This window comes from Diadema setosum, chromosome 11, assembly GCF_964275005.1.
Source record: "Diadema setosum chromosome 11, eeDiaSeto1, whole genome shotgun sequence".
Taxonomy (NCBI): domain Eukaryota; kingdom Metazoa; phylum Echinodermata; class Echinoidea; order Diadematoida; family Diadematidae; genus Diadema; species Diadema setosum.
The window spans coordinates 6,138,691-6,157,867 of record NC_092695.1 but is presented as its reverse complement, the minus strand read 5'-3'; the positions used below and the strand labels follow the sequence as shown (position 1 = coordinate 6,157,867).

At 36.5% G+C, this 19,177-nt stretch overlaps 1 protein-coding gene across 1 annotated transcript; it reads right to left on the bottom strand.

Moving 5' to 3' along the window:
• Window positions 1-819: 819 nt before the first annotated feature.
• LOC140235146 (transmembrane protein 144-like) lies at window positions 820-18,997 on the bottom strand. Its single transcript, XM_072315183.1, has 9 exons — window positions 18,748-18,997; window positions 10,419-10,541; window positions 7,289-7,388; window positions 6,524-6,604; window positions 5,028-5,148; window positions 3,888-3,985; window positions 3,022-3,125; window positions 1,937-2,154; window positions 820-957 (listed from the first exon to the last, which is right to left on the bottom strand). The coding sequence occupies exons 1-9, from the start codon at window positions 18,866-18,868 to the stop codon at window positions 820-822; spliced, it is 1,104 nt and encodes a 367-aa protein (XP_072171284.1). The 5' UTR covers window positions 18,869-18,997.
• Window positions 18,998-19,177: the final 180 nt, after the last annotated feature.

Genomic DNA, 19,177 nt, shown 5'->3' with positions numbered 1-19,177 from the left:
AGATCTTGCAGTTTCATGTCTTAAGATATATATTGTTTTTTTTGTCTTCTTACAAGTAAGTTTGAATATAAACATTTTGTAATATTTCAGCTGTGAAGAATTACTTGTCATGCAAATGTGTCTATGAACGCTGTCCTAATAAAAGAGAAAAGTATTGCAATTTTAACAGAATTTCTACAGTTATACACATTTTACAGCAAGAGATGCCTGCACATTCCATCAGAGGCTATGATAAATATTAATTTCAGATATAATTTCCATCTCAGGGTATGAGATCATTGGAAAATTGTACATTTCTGAGCTTATGTTTCAGGTATGAGTTGTTTGGAATGCCTACGTCAAATCACAGCCAATATGACCTGAGATGTGATATGTAAAATTCTAATTTAAAATAAAAACACAAATTTGCATTCAATAGTACTACAAACGGCAGCAGATATATATATATATATATATATATATATATATATATATATATATATATATATACATACTGTAGGTATCATTCTCCTTTAATGTTACATGGAAAAACTGAGAAAACTTCAAATTTCCAACTTTCCAATAGTTTTGTTTGGAATTAATATCAATAAAACTTTCCACAGTTGCGTGTGTTATACTTTGCACTGTGTATACGAGTCAACTGGGACACGGGGTGAAGTCCCTATTTAACCCGTTGAGGACGGGCTGAGTTTGCTACAACACGCATTTCACATCTTAGATACTTGTACGAGTATACTCGGGACTCGTCCTCAATGGGTTAAAGGACCACATCATGCAGACTTTGGCATTACAGAGAAGAAGGAGGAGGAGGAGGAGATGTCATATCTTTGACAGCGCCACCAGTGCTACTCCTGCTCCACCGACGACCAGGGCTACGATGAGGAGGATGTAGTTCTTGGCCCCGCTGATCTCGCGGAAATAGAAGACGCTCCACAGTGCTGCAATGATTGACGGACCCTGGGTAGACGCACAAACAGAATGTATGGCCATGTTCAAGCAGACATCATTTGAAAACCTTGTTACTAAATGTCATTATATCCAATTTATATTCACCAAAAAGTGTTTCAAGGGACCTGACTTATGAACTATGTGATAATACAAATAATGTCTATCACTACCTGCGATGATGAGCAATTCCTGTTCTGCAGAGTAAATCTAAATTCAGTAGAGTAGATCTACTATTAATTTAAGAGTAATAAAGGAAAGAGACATGCTGTAAGAAAGTAAGCTAATGATTGAGTAATGACTGCAGTTGTCTGAAGCAGTAATTAAGTTGTAAAATAGATATAGATATGAGCCATGATTATAATTTCAAGGACAGCTTTAAAAACAAGAACCATGATGATTTGCACCAATCTGGAATACCTTTCACTCTGATACAGTCACTTGCATGAAAATTGTTCACAAAAGGGATCCTCATTATAATGAGCTACATGGAACCACTGGAGTTTCCTCGATGTACTGGTTTTCTTATATCAGGGATAAAAACAACAGAATAAAAAAGGAATAGGACCTGCAAAGTGTCTTTGTTACATCATGCATCTTGCTACGTTCGACATCGTTATAACAACTGAGATTCCACTGAAACAGGTACATCTTTCAAACTGCAGAGAACAAAACTTGGTACTGTAAACATCGATATTTTTGCGCGATTAATCTTTCGCGCTCAGCTGCTCAAAAACATATCCGCGGGTTCTTAAATTTGCAACGTGCAGTTGCCAACCCATTTGAAATGTGCAGAGAAAATTGTAAAGATAATTTTCCCGGTTTTAGAATTCTCGTTAGCAAAGAGTAGCACAAAATATGTGAAAATCAATGTACCGTCAATATTTTCGCATCTAGAGCTCTGTCTGGAATGAGTTAAAACACAAAATAGAGTAAGCATATGCTGCCTGTGAAGAAATCACAGCTGGCAGGGGAGAGGTTGTATGCTTACCGTCGTTACGATGGGGAAGGACACGGATTCCGTGAGAGACGAGTTCGCCACAAACCAGCCAGCCTGGGCCAAGGCCCACATCCAGCCCGACACGAGACTGGGGATCACAAGGCCCTTGGTGTACTGAGGACGGTTTTGCGTGTAGGCGGAGTAGATCAGGAAGTAGGCCGAGCTGGTCATGTAGATCCCACAGAAGTGAGCAAATACATAGTCAAGACCTGTAAGAAATTTATCTTAAAATTGTTCTTTTCCAGTCTTTACCCATTGAGGACGGGCTGATTTTGCTACAAAACGCACTTCCCATAGACCCTTGCCCGAGTATACTCTGGGACTCGTCCTCAATGGGTTAAAACCAAATGTTTGCTGTTGTTGATGGCTGGAATGGTTTAGTCGGGCAAGGGAATGGATGATATTCAGGAATTTAAACAACTATGTGTATATTCAGTGATTGCAGCAGTATAAACATAATACATCAGTGAAGTTTATGGAAAACCAGATCAAAAGTTGTGAATTATCAAAGTTTACATTCATGTGGCATCATCACCGGATGAGAAGGCTACAAGTTTGTAGTGCAACAGTAGTGGAATGATACAGAGAAAATATGCCAAGAATTCCACATATTTTCATTTTCTCCCATCATGAGAAAGCATTTGACTTATCTCCTTCCAAAGACAAGGGTGATCTATCACCTTTAACAAACATCAGTGACAAGTCAAGGGAACATGTACTTTTCATAAAATATGAAATATTTTAAAATCATACTTACATTTACTTTATATCATGAAATCAATTACCGTCTATCATATGATCCACATTACAAGGCTAGAGCTAAGATGTTTGATGTGCCATATTCATTTTGAAGCAAAATATCAATAATGGCTTGACAGCCAGCAACAACCCATCTCCCACCATTCTACCTCAAGATTGTAAAATATTTGTATTGTAAAAAATTTGTATTTTGGGTATCTCTCTTAAAAAACACCCTCAAAAAAACAAAAAAACAAACAATTTATTAAAATTTGAGCACAAATTTGTGTAACATAGTTGCCACTGCCACTGCCACTGGTAGACTTTGGTGTTCTTACCATTTTGACTAGCGCCCTCGTGTGCTCTATTCTCCTGGATCCAGATACATGGCAAGAAGTTGAGTCCATACATGGCTCCACTAATCAGAGATAGGACAATCCCACTGTGGTGGGAGGGATTGAAAAATTAAAATATAAATGTCTTCTTAAATTAGTCACACCTGTGGGGGATTTTTTTTTAGTGATTGCTATGAAGCAGGTGGCTGCTATATATGGGTGGCCACTAAGACAGGTTTGGCCGTACATAGGCTAATTAAAGCTTATGAAACACGTATGATTAATATGTAGGGCACTCAATGCTGTCATTTTTTTTTTTTTAATATCTTGAGCCTGAAGTTCACTGAATTACCTTTGGTGTCCAAAGTGCGGCATACTATCAAACTTATGCAAATAGCCCTTGTGATTTTTATAAGCTCTTAAAAAAATAACATTATGCCAACTTGGGAGTCTATACTGAGTGCAGTCATTGTATTGTATCAAAAAAGAGAACATTACCTCGAGGAGAGGGTTGGAAATTATGGCTTTACAGACATGGAGGGGTTATCAATGCAGTGTCATTACAAAAGTATGCTTTAGGTCAGTAGTTATAGAATAGGGTCTTACAGAATTGTTCAATTTGCTGATGAAACGGTGTGGTGTACAGCCACAGAAGTACAGCTCTCATTCATGTGTGATCCTACCAACCTTTGAAAGCTGACTTGAACTATGCAGAAAAAGCTATGTGTGAATGAACAACTTTAAGAGTAACCTAACAAAAATGGCTTACAGTGATGTTTCTTTGTAAACATTCAATATGACATACTTGATAACGTCAGTCAAATTCTCGGGGAAACTAGTCAAAGTGAGGATGTTACCTGGTCACCTACATTATTCGTTTCTGAAGAATCGACAGACCATCCACCCACGAGGCATCGCTGGAATAATCTGCTGGTTTTACAGACACATCACCTTCTGTGACATTTACCTTTTGAGAGAGTTAATGACAATCATTTCGGAAGGAAAAAAAAATCTCCAGGAGGTATACATGTATTGACTGACACGAACATTCCTGGTACTGGGTTAAGGGATACTAAACACTGGATAAAATTTCTTTATTTAGCTGTTAAACAGTATTCTTACCTAGTTGCAGTGGAATCATAACACTTTAAATAAGCTACAACACTTAATACACAATTTATTCTCACAAGAGTGTGCGTATTGGTGACTGATGCATGCTCAACATACGGTGACCATAAGATCAGTTATATCAGTAGGCACATAATACATTGTACATCTATGATACAGTTTGATTATGAAACATATCAATAAATATACATAACTATATGTGAAATCACATTAAACATCTCCATCAAATTCTAATTATCTACTCATTTCATGGGTGCATATTTTTTTCAAATTTAAGGACCTTTCACACCTTGCTTCTAATCTTTTTCGCAGTCCCTAGAAGCAACCGTGTTGGTGGCAAGATATGAAGTACTAAACATGATATGATGCACAATCTATTGTAAAGTACACATAATGTCAACACAAACAAAGTATATATATAGATTGTGAGAGAGATCACCGATATGGACAGCTTTTTGGCTTCTTTCTGAAAATAATTGTGCAAACGTGAGATATGAGGAAAGAGAAAACGGTGCATAGCTTTGAAATGATTATTCCTCTCGCTGTTCCTTTTTTTTTTTTTGGGGGGGGGGGGGGAAGTGCATGAGGATCTTGGGTCAATTCCCAGCGGACACCAATTTTTCAACTTGGGCACTCTTTCCAAAAAAGAAGGAACAGTAAGAGGAATAATAATTCAAAGCTACACACCATTTCCCCTTTCCTCATAAAGTAGTCCACATGTTGGTGCAATAATATGAAAAAATTAAACAGAAACCAATTTAATGCTGTCACTACAAACAGTTATAGCGATATATCGCTATATAATCAACCTCGCAGAACTTGAAAAGTTTGATAGGTCGAATGAGAGACTCGAATGAGAATATTTTATCCCAAACACTCACTGCACTCTGCTCTTCATCTAAAAGTGGATGGCCATCTGCCCTGCCATTAGATGTCGCTGTTGCATTTTGGTTGCGCTGCAGGCGGGCATGATCTGGCTTGACACCCACAAAAATCACCAATCTAGCCAAGAGGAAGAAAAAGAGTGTAATATCCAGAAGACTATTTTTTTTAAATCTTTAAAACTACAGACATGTGTATCTCTCAAATCACGTATCTCAATTTCTTTACACATATTTATCATATATACATGATATATACATAACTGTGTATACAGTAAACCTCATGTAAATTGACATCGCATGTGAAATTCAACAGATCACCTAAGTCGACGCAATGAAAAAGTCCAAAATTTTCTTTTGTACTGTTAACTTCTGTGAAAGACAACATTTGCTGTAAGCTAATAGACTTTCTCTGGTCCTGTGCGTGTCAATTTATGTAAAATGAAAATAGATAAGACATAGGTAGAAAGGCAGATAAATAGATACTATATAATAGATATAGATTCCTCCAATGATCTCTCTTTTCCCCATATTACATGTAGTTGACACTGAATAAGAAAAATAAACTTGTATCCTATTAATCATATGTTTCTTACATCACAATAACTTTGCAATAATGACTTTTGGTTATGAAAGGGTGATTTTCAACTAAACACATCTCAGTATTTATGATTTTTTTTTCCCCCGTCTTGATTGAGTGGGAGAGTTGTGTGTCGATGATGTCCTCCACTCAGATATTTGTATCTCTGGTTGTGGCCAATGTCAAATGTCAATATTTGGTTAAAACTAACAAAACTTTCTTCTTCTTCTATTTTTAGTAACAATGTAACAAACCTCTGCTGTTCTACTAGTCTGTACAACTAGAGCTACTAAAGGTACGTGGTCCCGGTGTTTTAGTCAAATGTGTACGCGGGCACACGGCGCAAGTTTCCTATAGAGACCTACGCTATCGACTCCTCTTTAGCGCTTACGCTGTGGCCCACTTCCCCGAGTCCGAAGAAGTCTGATTCACTGTAGTCAGTGGTCCGATCACAGTTCGGCTCGTGATTCGGCTGAGGGGGATGACAGCTTTAGTAAACTTCTTTTGTGATGTCATAATAACAAGCACATATGCACGCACCCTGGCATTACTACAGACTGCGCAATGCGCAGAGAAGACAACGAAGGCAACGTTACTTAGTAACAGCTACGCACTTTACTCTTGATGACAGCTCAACTTCGGTAATCTTCGTATCAATGCTAACGGTGATCGGCAGTACAGCGCCCTCTCCACTACCGGGACTATGCACCTTTAACCCGTTGAGGACGAGTCATGAGTATACTCAGGCAGGTGTCGAGATGGGAAATGCATGTTGTAGCAAAATCAAACCATCCTCAATGGGTTAATAAAAGTCAGTGATGAGAATTTTAATAGTGTTGAATTGAAATTATTGAAAAATCATATAATAATGACACTTAGATACTATTGCCAACACCTTTGTATGTATCACATGTACCTGAGCAAGGACAGGGCAAAACCAATGTAGTTCAGATTCTGTCTTGGGATGTAATCTGGGTGCAGTCCAAACCAGCCAAAGCTAATTTAACAACAAAAGGACAAGATATTGTACATTCATTATATCATCACATGAAACAAATAGTGTCAAATGTTCCCCTATCAGGCATCAAATAAATTTAAGTTTTGTAATCTAAATGTCATCAAGTTGTTATGAAATAATTATTCTTTACTTGTGAAGCACTGAAACTATAAACAAATCAGCAAAAGTTTTTATTTCCAAATTTTCCCTTTTTCAAATCCACCAGACTCAAAGCTGTTTTGGTCCACTTTATCTGTAAACTTAACGGAAAAAAACCCCCACATAAAACAAACAAACCAAAATGATAGAAAAGCTATCAATCGAATTAATACTGTTTGGAGAGAATTAGCTTTAAAGTTTACGTAGAATAGATGCAGTCAAGCAGGCAGCCCTGAGATATGGCATTTCATCATAATAGTGTAACAGAACACAAACCCTGCATCAAAGAAACATAGTTTTGAGTTTACAAACATTCTGATATGACACAGCTTTGCTTAGAATAATGAAGCAGCATCTAAATTAGAATTAGTTTTAAATCTTAAAACAAAATAGCCCTACATATAACATCATGAGAAATCCTGCACAAGTAGTGTATCTGAGAAATCCTGCACAAGTAGTGTATCTGAGAAATCCTGCACAAGTAGTGTATCTGAAAAAATCACTTTGATAGAAAGAGATACATACTGTCCACTTGCCCATCCAGTGATCATGTTGACTGAACTCCAGATTAAAATGCCTGGTCCAAGACCGATTGTCTTCAGGATTGGAACAACCATGATGTTTCCTAGGATTTTAAAAATCAAATGAGATACAAAGTCATTCTATTTTTGAAGAGGATTAAAGTTGATGAAAACCAGCAATGCACTGAATGACAGTTCACATATTGGGCACCATGCTTATGATGTGAAAGACATCTTTCTATCATTTTCTCAGAGGCAGGTGACCAAAGAATTGAGAAGAATTACCCTAATTTTGTGATGTCTCAGACAGATTGACTGTTCATGGTCAGGAGTAGAGTACAGGCAGTTCTTAGAGTTGGGATTGCAGGGCACAACACTAACTTTTTTTCTGTTGTGGCCCATTCAGGCCATTAAAATCTTTATATCTGAAAAAAAAAATGTAGTGGTCCGAAATATATGGAAGCATAGCAATCTATTTTGACTTTGAATGCCCGATCAGGCTACCAAAAGATGGCCTTCTTGGAAATTTTGTGGCCCGGCTAACATCAATTTTTAGTGGCCCCAGGCCATCGGCTAACGTCAAGCCCTGGATTGTTCAGGGATTGAATGTTGTTGAGAGTTTGCCTGCTGAATGGAGTGAGGCATAATATTGCTGTGTTAATTTATAACTGGAGGCACTGGTTATTTAGATCCAGGAGCTGGGAATGTTCACAAGGGAGGGCAAGTGTTGGCCAGGGAAGGTGGGAGGATAGAACTAAGTTTCTTTTGAAAAATATAGTGGTTGTTAATTGGCAAAAAGAAGCCACTAAACATCATGTTTTTAAGCAGAATAAAGTTCTGCTTATTGATGCAAAGCAACTTATTACACACTGCACAATATGCTGCTCCTTGCTTCTCATGTCTGTTTACTATATTTGAGACTTGATAGAATTTTGTATTATACAGTGAAATGAAAATCCTTCAACAAGCAAACAAGAGTATCACTTTAATATATACCATCAAGTATTTTTCACAACAGGTGTGTGACAGTCTTGCACGAAAGGGTATGAGAGTGAAATTGAGTCTTTTGATCACATGATGCTGTGATGATACTGTCTTGTGACCATCTTTGGGCTAAACAATCCAAGAGTGCCTGCTATGTGAGAACAATTAAAACATTACTACTTCCTCCTTTTCTTGGGATGTGGCTACATATCAAAATACAGTCATGAGGAACACTGGCTGCCTGGTAGTGTCCATTTATTTTAACTCAAACACTATATACCAAGGGATAACATTAATCTAGCAGACTAAGCACTATATGAAAATGATTAATATTGTGAGTGCAATTATCATTATTATCATTGTTATAGATATTCTCATTATCATTATTATTATCAGCAATATTTCAGTAATTCTTTTCCTTTTCTTCTTCTTCTTCTTCTTCTTCTTCTACTTCTTCTTGTTGTCATTATTATTATCATTATTATTATTATTATCATCATCATCATCATCAAAATCATCATCATCATTATTCCCTAACTCTATGTATCTCAAAGATACTGTGATTCCCAACTACAGTTCATACAAGTTCCATTCAGTTCCCATTAGCTATATGGCTTAAATTAATGTCCCAATTGCAGTATCTACAGAATGCATCTTCTAATGCATCTCTCCCTGTTATGCAGTACAACATTAAATCAAAGTTCACAGTCTTCATAAAACTCTGAAAGTGACATTTTGGTAGAAGCACTACTTCCTGCCTTTGATTTTTTTTTTAGCTCTATTACTCCTTTATTATAATAATAATTATTATTATCATTATTATTTTACATTGGATAATGACACTGTCCTTACAACATTAGAATACAATGGCATCATCTCAACTGCACAATACATCTTGATATCTAACAAACTTCAAGAGAAGAATTCTTTTTTTCATGCATTAAAAAAAAAAAAGTTTCAGTGGGTACCATTGTGGATATTTTGTAGGTGAGAAAACTGACACGGAATATCATCCACGCCTAAAATCTAATGAAATATGGCCAAAGGGTTTACATATTTTCTGTGAGATAGATAGGCCTGCTGGTCACAGGCTGTTGGCCATCGACTGGGGTGAACCACAAAGGATTGATGGAGCATTTTCACCAGATTTGCATAATAGTTTGCACTTTGCAAAGTAGTTAAGAAACATCCATGATGAAAAGCTGTACTTTACTCATGCACTCTATGTCTTCGTTGAGAGAGAAAAAGTATTTGATTCTTAACATGCTCAGCTGGGCCCCATCTTAGACTTGTGATTGATTCAAATCAATCACAACTTAACGATCGAATGCAAATCCATTTTATAACAAAGTTATGATTGAAATTAAGACGGAGAACTGCAATCAATCAATCACAGGTTGTGATTGATTTCAGCTTTCAAGAGATTTGTGATTGATTTCTATCACAAGTTTTATAAGACAGGGCCCTGGTCTCACTTGCCAAACCTCAACCTAAAGCTAATGTATGCATTTATTTATTTATTCATTTATTCATTCATCTATTTTAAATGAATTATTCTTTCATTTATTTTTTAGTGGGAGGGATCATGTATACTCCCCATGACCTCTTTGCCCATAATTTTTTTTTTTTTCTTGACCAGTATTCAAAATTGCACTCCTATTTCTATATCATATCGGAATGTGCATGGTCACTAAATTTAAAGTCACTAGATCATGGGGGGAAAGATCTTTTACTTATGCCTGCCCCAAACTTTGGAATAGCCTTCCTGACGACATCAAAGCATTTATATGACATGTGACTCCTTCAAGAAACATGTTTCAACAACTCTTCTGTTTTGTTTTCATTTTGCTCTGTATTAGTTTATGTGCCTTGAGCACTGAACAGAGTGGATAAAGCACAATGTTATATTATTATCATTATTATCATTATTACCATAATTATTATTACAATTCTTCTTCTTCTTCTTCTTCTTCTTCTTAATTATTATCATTATCATGGAATTTTATATCATGAAAATCTCTCCGGGAGGGGGAAGTATTTGTGCTCTTCCCCATCCTCACTTCAAACCTGAGACATCTTGACTTAAAGGCAGCTTTATACACTCACACCAAGTTGCAGAAGAAATGAACAAAATATGACAGAAAGTTCACCTGTGGCCCATAGAAAGCCCCCAAGCATGGACAGTGGATAGAACGTTGGGCAGTTACGGATGAGATTAATGACCAGACCAACCGTCCATATAGCTGAACACATGATCCACTGGTAGAACATTCCTGGAGGAGAAAAACAGACATTTGGCAAACTGGATTCAAGCTCTTGACTTTTAACCTTTAAAGGGATGGTATAGTTTTGGTTGAGGTGGGTGGGACCCACGTTTCATTAGGACCACATATCATGGATATCTCAGCCATTTCAAATCCAATTTTCATCAGATACCCCAAATCAAAACAAAAGTTACCTTAGGTGACCGATCATTTTCTTGTGCAGCCCCTAGGTTGTGGAATAGATTACCATTAGACATTCGGAAATGTCAGACTTTAAATAGTTTTAAATCAAAAGTGAAAACTTTTTTGTTTTAGCATGGGCTTATTTCTTTTTGTTCTTCCCATGCAGCATTGTGCAACATAGGAATTTAAGAGCTCTTGAAGCGCAGTAGAATATATAGACATAGTTTCTGCGCTTAATAAATGATTTATTATTATTATTATCAAATAAACCATTTATATGAAAGAGCATACAATTTTACAATTCTAAGAGGAATTCAAAGCCTAATATAATTTGATAAAAATCGGTTTTGAAACGGCTGAGATATCCAAAAATAAAGTGGTCTTAATAAAAGGTGGGACCTACCCACCTCAACCAAACCTATACCATCCCTTTAGCCTTTTTATTTTGGATTTGATATGCCCTTCAAAAAGAAAACTATTTTGAATTATCAGAAGGAAAGGTTCAATTACTAAAATGTAACATTTATTGTTTTGAGGATTATTACAAAGCAGGTAAAATAACTGACATAACTTGATTACGGAGAGGAAATGATATATGCTTAAAACAGTTACAAAACATTTGGAATTAATGCAATGCTATTCACCCAATTTGTTAGCATTAAAAAAGCACTGAAAAAGCAAGTTTCCATGACACCATGCCACATATCTTAATGATCGATTCTTGATGCTTCTGAGTGTATTGATGCATTGTGTTTTAAAGCAATGCAAACATAACTAAAAATGTCGCTATGGCGACTGATGCCTCCGCCATAATGCATGATTCTCCCAATAGGTGTATGGTACAATGTCTTCACAATGTGTTATGACAGTTTCACAAAACTAACAAAATATTGAAATGACAGGTTTGTCAGAAATATCTTGAATGTTCACTTTCCTTGAACTAGATTTGCTATAATTGTCTAAGAGGGCAGGTACCTGTATTTGGGGAATTGAGAATTTTTACTTGACTTCTGACCTACCCTTTTATAAGTTTATGCATTGAGTAATTTTCAAGGTATGAAGAAAGAGTGTAATTACAGTATAATATATATATATATTTGCATTTAAACCTGACCTTTGACCTTTGATTCTGGCTGGAAATTTCTCAGAGAATCTCCATTAGGGAATGTATATATCAAGTTTTAGTTTTAAAAATAATAATGTAAGCACTGCATATACTAGTATATGAGGGAAATAGTAAAATTTTGAGGAGTTGACCTTGACCTTTGACCCCCTGACTAGTGACCCATGACCCCTACATTCCCTAGAAAATCCCTGCCAGTCAGTACATGTGTATGTACCAAGTTCAGGCCCGTAGCCAGGATTTTTCAAGGGGGGGTGCGGTCACTAAAAAAACGGACCTTCGGTACCAATACCAATGATCACACACACACACACACACACACACAATTATATATATATATATATATATATATATATATATATATCTATGTATATATATATATATATATATATATATTCATATATATATATATATTCTTTGGACGACCGAACTACAAAAGTTGTATAAGAATTTGCGCGCAAAGCGCGCCGCAAATTGTGAATTTTGACTGTTTTAATGACGTTTTAAAGTCTCGAGGAAATTTGTATTTTTGTCTGTTGCATGCAATCGCGTTACGGTATTTCATCTAGGAAATAGTAAAAACTCATTTTGCCAGGAAGTTGCAAAGTTTAATTGTGTTCGAGACTCTGCGCGCGTAGCGCGCCGCAAAATTGAGAATAGTGATTTTCCTGGTGTTGTTTTAACTTTTATTTTTTCTATTGTATACCCGCGTTAGCAGGCCTGAAGCCTGGTATGCGAGTTTGTCAAAAACGAAAATAAATAAGAAAATTTTTAAAACAAAATATATTGTAAATGTGAACCATTTATATTTTGCCTCCTTGTGGTAGGATATTTCCAGCATTTCCGAACTTTCAAATAATCATTTTAGATTTAATGATATTAAAGGTAGTAGATCCGATTCGCAAACATCTCCAATATCAGTCAAATGTCATATTAACCATCATGCTAAGAAGGTTTTCTTTGTGAAATTTGGAGGTCAGTGAAATTAAAAAAATTAAACATCCGTTAGCCATTGGAAGAAGTTGAGTGCAAATTCAGACCTCAGGCTTAATGCTCAGATGTTTTCCTATTTGATTTGATCTGTCTTACTGTGCACACTAAGATACATACTGGAATGGTTATTTCTTATTTATTAAATTATAGTAGCATATTTGGTTACTAGCTGTCTCTAGGCATTTTCGAATTTGGGCTGCAAAGAGATCCACTACCTTTAAGTTAGAAGAGAGATAAGTAAATAATGATAAAATAAACAAACAAAAAAGAATGAGTTTCTTTTGTAATACTATCTGACAAACTTTTTACTTTACCATTTTACTTCATAGCTCAGCACTTTCCATTCTCTCTCATACCCTCTTACCCGTTACATTTAAATGAAATACAACTAAAATGAGTTTGCGTGCCTGCATAATACTCTTTGGAAATTATAAGTGAAAATGTTCTTAGGTTTTGGCTCACTTTAAAATGAGAACCAATAGAACTGTCACAACATGAGAAAATGTATAAGTAATAGTCAACACTACATTTCCGAATTTGACCTGCAAAGAAATCCGCTACCTGTAAGTTAGAAAAGAGATTAGTAAATAATGATAAAATAAACAACAAAAAAGAATGAGTTTCTACCGCCGTATCCAGTAGAGCCTGAAACGGTGCAGGCTCAAGAAATCGTTTGTACTAATACGTCTTGAAGTACTGTGTAATACTGTTGACTCAGACTTCTACAATGCTGCAAGTGAGAATTTTAACCCAATCCGGCTCATTACCTGTGTTTTTTATGAAAAATATGAATAAAGAATGTAAATTAAATAACGACGCGTCAGAATGCAGTCTAACGCTCTCACAATGTTATCATACATAGGGTTTTTCCCTGACTGTTTTTACTCCGGAGCTCTTGCAATATTCAGGCTTTTGTAATACTATCTGACAAACTTTTTACTTTACCATTTTACTTCATAGCTCAGCATTCTCTCTCATACCCTCTTACCCATTACATTTAAATGAAATACAACTAAATTTAGTTTGCGTGCCTGCATAATACTCTTTGGAAATTATAAGTGAGAATGTTCTTAGGTTTTGGCTCACTTCAAAATGAGAACCAATCGAACTGTCACAACATGAGAAAATGTATAAGTAATAATTTGTTGGAACCGTAAGCAAATGCCAGCTGAAGGCGAGTAGGCAAGTGTGTTTAAAAGCATTAGATTATGCACGGAGATCGCACAGTTGATGATCTTTTCTCGAATATTGGTACTAGCAAAAGGGCTAGAAAAAGCAGCTATTATAATTCGTTAGGCATGCATAATGGCCCAATGAGTGTTACAAGAGAACTGGAGTAAGACAGGTCTTTCATTTTGTTTTGTCTCTCCTGATCGTTCGTAAGAAATGCTAATTCATGACCACCTTTTCACAATTTGATTGGAGCATGCATTCATAATGGAAAATAGTTGACATAATAATCTATCCCCAGGCATTATCATGCCAACATGTACTTATATATACATGTACTGTATCTTTGTGAGACGTAGATATAAAATGTCTCAGGTTTTCGATTATAGTAATTTCGAGGAAATTTCTTTAATTTTTATCATATATGTAAACTTGAGGCTATTAGATTTTCATCCACTTACCTCTGTTCCTGTGAAAAAATGCAAGTGTCAACCTCAATGTCATCCACGAATCGCACCTACTCGGGCGGCCAGTGGAAAAAAAAACACCGGTCACACGCGCCAAGGGCCATGGCATGCAGTGCCAATATAATAATAGCTCGCACAAATTGATACATAACATTTGTGTTTGTGTGCATGGGGACGATCCGATGGTTCATACAACAAAAGGGTTTCGTACAATTATTTTTAACATTGTTAAACGTACTCTTCCACATTTACGTAGCATATAATGTGTCTTTATTAGGTGATCCGAGAATCCTCTCGGATCACCTTCTGTATCTGTACGGATTCTTTGTTGGTTCTTCTTCTTCTTTATTTCTGGACAAAATTTGTGTAGAGGTTAGCTCAGAAAGTCCTCTTCCTATCAATTTCAAAATTATACCATATATGTATCATGTCCCAAAGACGACAGATCTAATGTAAAATAGTGATCAGTCGACCGTGACGTCACTGTGACGTCATTATATGAAAACACATTCTCAATCATATCTCACTAATGGAATAGAGTTTTTCAATGAAATTTACGTCACATATATTTCAAGTTATGCGCATTCTACTCATATTCTCAAAATTCATATTTTCTCTTAAAACGTGCGCGTACGCGCGCGTTGAAATATTTGTATGCTCAAATCGAGCTCAAATTTTTTTTGCACACGTTTCAGACCATTTGCAGCATTTTTTGAAAAATTGAAAAAATTGGACGGACGCGTACGCGCGCGCACATATACGCACGTACAGCTCATATGCAACAGAAATTTCCCGATTTTTTACATTTATCGGATGTCTGAAAAGTCAAGGAACATTTCTAGCAAGTTTCAAGTCAATCCGACTCAATATGACGTCATACGGGACTGTCAAAGTTGAAATTCCGCGCGCGCGTCAATGGCGATATACAGTACAACAATGCCCAAAAACCGCCAATTTTAAATCCGATTTTACTCGTCAGGATGGACGGTGACCCCCCATTTTCTTTACATATTCTGAAAGCTGATGAGTTGTACATGTCATTTCATGGGTTGGCAATGCTGGAAAAATGATTAAAAGATATCAAATTTCTTAATAAAGTAAAAAAAGTAAATTTTCAAAATGACGTCATCAATTTTCAAGTTTACTTGGGCGTATCTCACTTATCCTCTGCCAATTTCCACTCAGATTTCAGTATGTTGTAGCTTATTAAATGTTCTTTCATTAATGTAATAACAACGTTTTGATTGGATGGCGGCATCACCTCGTAAAAATGGATTAAAAGTAATCTTGTCAAATTTGACCAGTTTACGTGTTATCTCTATGGGAGAGCAGTTTTTCTGGCAGTGAAAATTGACATGACTATCTTTTTCGAGCATTAGCTCACTTATGCTTCGGTGAATTTTTCCCAGATTTTAGTATGTTGTAGCTGAGACTTTGGGCTATCGTAAGTGTGCCCTCCATTTTTTCATACGAGGCCGGCATCACGTCGAAAAACTTGGTTGAAAATGGCACGTGGCTTCGATGCAGCGTCATTTTGCTTAATACACAGGGCCTATGGAGCATGAAATAGGTCATTGCATAGCGCATCCGACTCGTAATCCTAAGGTCCCTGGTTCGAGCCTCACCCTTGCCAATATTTTTTTATTTTTTTTTCCAAACTCTTTTTTCTTCTTTTTCTTTATTTAGTCTTAATCTCCCTTCCTAACTTTATCTTTTTCTGATTTTTTAATGCTTCTCCTTCAAATTTCTATAAAATAACATAATTTTTTCTTTATTTTTCTTTCTTTCTACTACATTCTGTGCAATAGATGAAGAACAACAATGGTTATCAATCCCATATTTTGCACATGTTTAGTTCATGTCACGTACATTATTTCATAAAATAACAACTTCTTGATCGGACACCATCTTGGGTATGTAAATTAGGGTCAAAGGTCATAAATGTTTCATCCTGTATCTTGGTGAATACATGTCCTATCTTTACCATATTTTGCACACGTAAAGACCATGTTACAAGAATCATTTCACAAAATAACCACTTTTTGCTCAGATGCCATCTTGGCTGTGCAAAGTGGGGTCAAAGGTCATATGTACTTCTTCCTGTATCTTCGTTATGACGTGTTATCTGTATGGGAGGGAATTTTTCTAGATGTGAAAATTGACATGATTGTCTTTATCGACGACTAGCTCACTTACCCTTCGGTGAATTTCTTCCAGATTTTAGTATGTTGTAGCCAATTTAATACTCTTTAAGTTTTGTTCATCAAAATTTTAATCGGATGATGTCTTCACCTCGTGAAAATGGATATAATGTAACCTTGTCAAATTTAACCAGTTTACGTGTTATCTCTATGGGAGGGAATTTTTCTGGAAATGAAAATTGACATGACGGTCTTTATCGAGCACTAGCTCACTTACTCCTCGGTGAATTTCTCCCAGATTTTAATATGTTGTAGCTGAGACTTTGGGCTATCGTCGGTATTCGCTCCATCTTTTCATACGACGCCGAGATCACGTCAAAAAACTTGGTTGAAATCAAACTTATCTTCGATGTATTGAGATATTTCTTTCTTTCTGCAACTTTCTTTGCAATAAGTCTAGAAAAACAGCCCCTATCACCCCCATATTTTGCACATGTTTAGTTTATGTCACGTACATTATTTCATAAAATAACAACTACTTGATCAGACACCATCTTGGGTATGTAAATTAGGGTCAAAGGTCATAAATGTTTCAACCTGTATCTTGGTGAATACATGTCCTATCTTTCCAATATTTTGCACACGCAAAGACCATGTTACAAGAATCATTTCACAAAATAACCACTTTTTGCTCAGATGCCATCTTGGCTGTGCAAAGTTGGGTCAATGGTCAAATGTACTTCATTCTGTATCTTCGTTATAGTTTATACCAGGGAGGTACCTCCCTGGTTTATACCGAATTTGGTACCAAAGATGGTAGACCTGACTCTCTTTTGTAAATGAGAATCCAAATATCACACGGCCAATGTCTCTAAACACAGATGAAACCTATATGGTCATGCCTATTGCGATCAGGACTCGAATCATTGATTAAAAAAAAAAATCGGATCACCTAATTTGTCAGTCTTGACAAATTCCGAGTCTAGTATTTATTTGGATTGTTATCTTGAGAATTGCTAAAAACAGTTATTATGAAAAAGTGGACCTTTCAGAATTTGGGGGGGGGGGGGTGCGTACGCACCCGACGCAACCCCCTGGCTACGGGCCTGAAGTTCCATGAAGATACATTGAACCATTTGCAAGAAAAGTGAAATTGTAACATATTCACCTAACCTTTGACCTTTTGACCTTTGACCTTATGACATGAAACTCTCTCTGGAGAATCTTTATGCAGTAGTACATGTCTACACTAAGTTTCAAGATAATACCTTTGGGCATTGCATGGATATGGGGGAAATAGCAACGTTTTTAGCATTTGACCTTGACCTTATGACCTTTGACCTCTTGCCAATGTCACTAAAATCTTCTCAACTAATTGCCCCATCATACATCATCCTTGGACCAAGTTTGGTGAAAGCTGCTTCATCCAGTTTTAATTTATCACGTAAACAAATAAATTTTAGGATTTGACCTTGATCTTTGACCTTTGACCTCTGTCCAATTTCACTCAAAAACTAATCAAGTAATTGTCCCATCATACATCATCCTCAGACAAATTTTAGTGAAATTTGCTGAATCCAGTCTTGAGTTATCGCGTAAACAGATACAATTTAATGATTTGACCTTGACCTTTGACCTTTGACCTTTGGCCGATTTCACCCAAAATCTAATCAATTAATTGCCCCATCATATTTTATACTTGGACCAAGTTTGGTAAAATTCCAGTCAATATTACTCAAGTTATCGCGTAAACGAATGCGGATGGACATACGTACGGACAGACGGACGGACGGACGGACGGACAACCCGAAAACATAATGCCTCCGGCACCACTTCGTGGCGGAGGCATGATAAAAGAAGAAGAAATTGAATCCTAGAACTATAGATGTTTATAAATTGTGGTAGTATCACTTGTTAATGACCTCTAATGAGTAGCACAGTGTAATTAATCGGCAAGTTGATTCTGATCGCTATTTTTATTACCACAGGGAGAAGAAAAATTAAGCGAACAAAATCATTTATATATCATTTGATTATTAAATTAGTGGTTAGATATAGCCTAGGATTGTGCCAAAATTTAATCATGCAGTGAACTTGCAAACTAAATTACTGAACATTGCTTTGGTTTAAAATCTTACCATCTCCCGTATCTGTATTCTTCACAGGCACCAAGTTGCATCCAAAACAAACCACTGCCACAACAGCCCCAATGAAGCCCACCGCGTTGCTACTCAGCTCTTCCCCCAAACTTCCGGGCATGATGATACCGTCACTGCGCTTTGGTAGCGGAATCAGCAGCTGGACGACGCGACGCTATAAACCTAATGAAATAAGACGATTAAGCGATGGATGCCGAGTTAACGATCACAACCAGCTGCAAATGGGTAAATCGACCTGCTTAAATGACATTAGAACAGATATTTGCCCTCATATGACAGGTGGAATCGTTCTTTTCATACCGTGTTTATGACGGATTGCCTGAACCGGCTCCTCCTATGTAGATCCTCCCCCTGTGCATGCAATCAGCTGAACGGTGAGACCACCTCCCTAGTTAGAGACCTACATACA

Bases quoted from the DNA above. Each gene is read 5' to 3' on its own strand.
- LOC140235146 (XM_072315183.1), bottom strand. From the start codon at position 18,868: ATGCCCGGAAGTTTGGGGGAAGAGCTGAGTAGCAACGCGGTGGGCTTC. The intron at 7,389-10,418 runs GTGAACTTTCTG...TTAAAATCCTAG, and splicing joins GGGCTTTCTATGGGCCACAG to GAAACATCATGGTTGTTCCA. The intron at 3,126-3,887 runs GTAGGTGACCAG...CTCCCACCACAG, and splicing joins ATTCTTCAGAAACGAATAAT to TGGGATTGTCCTATCTCTGA.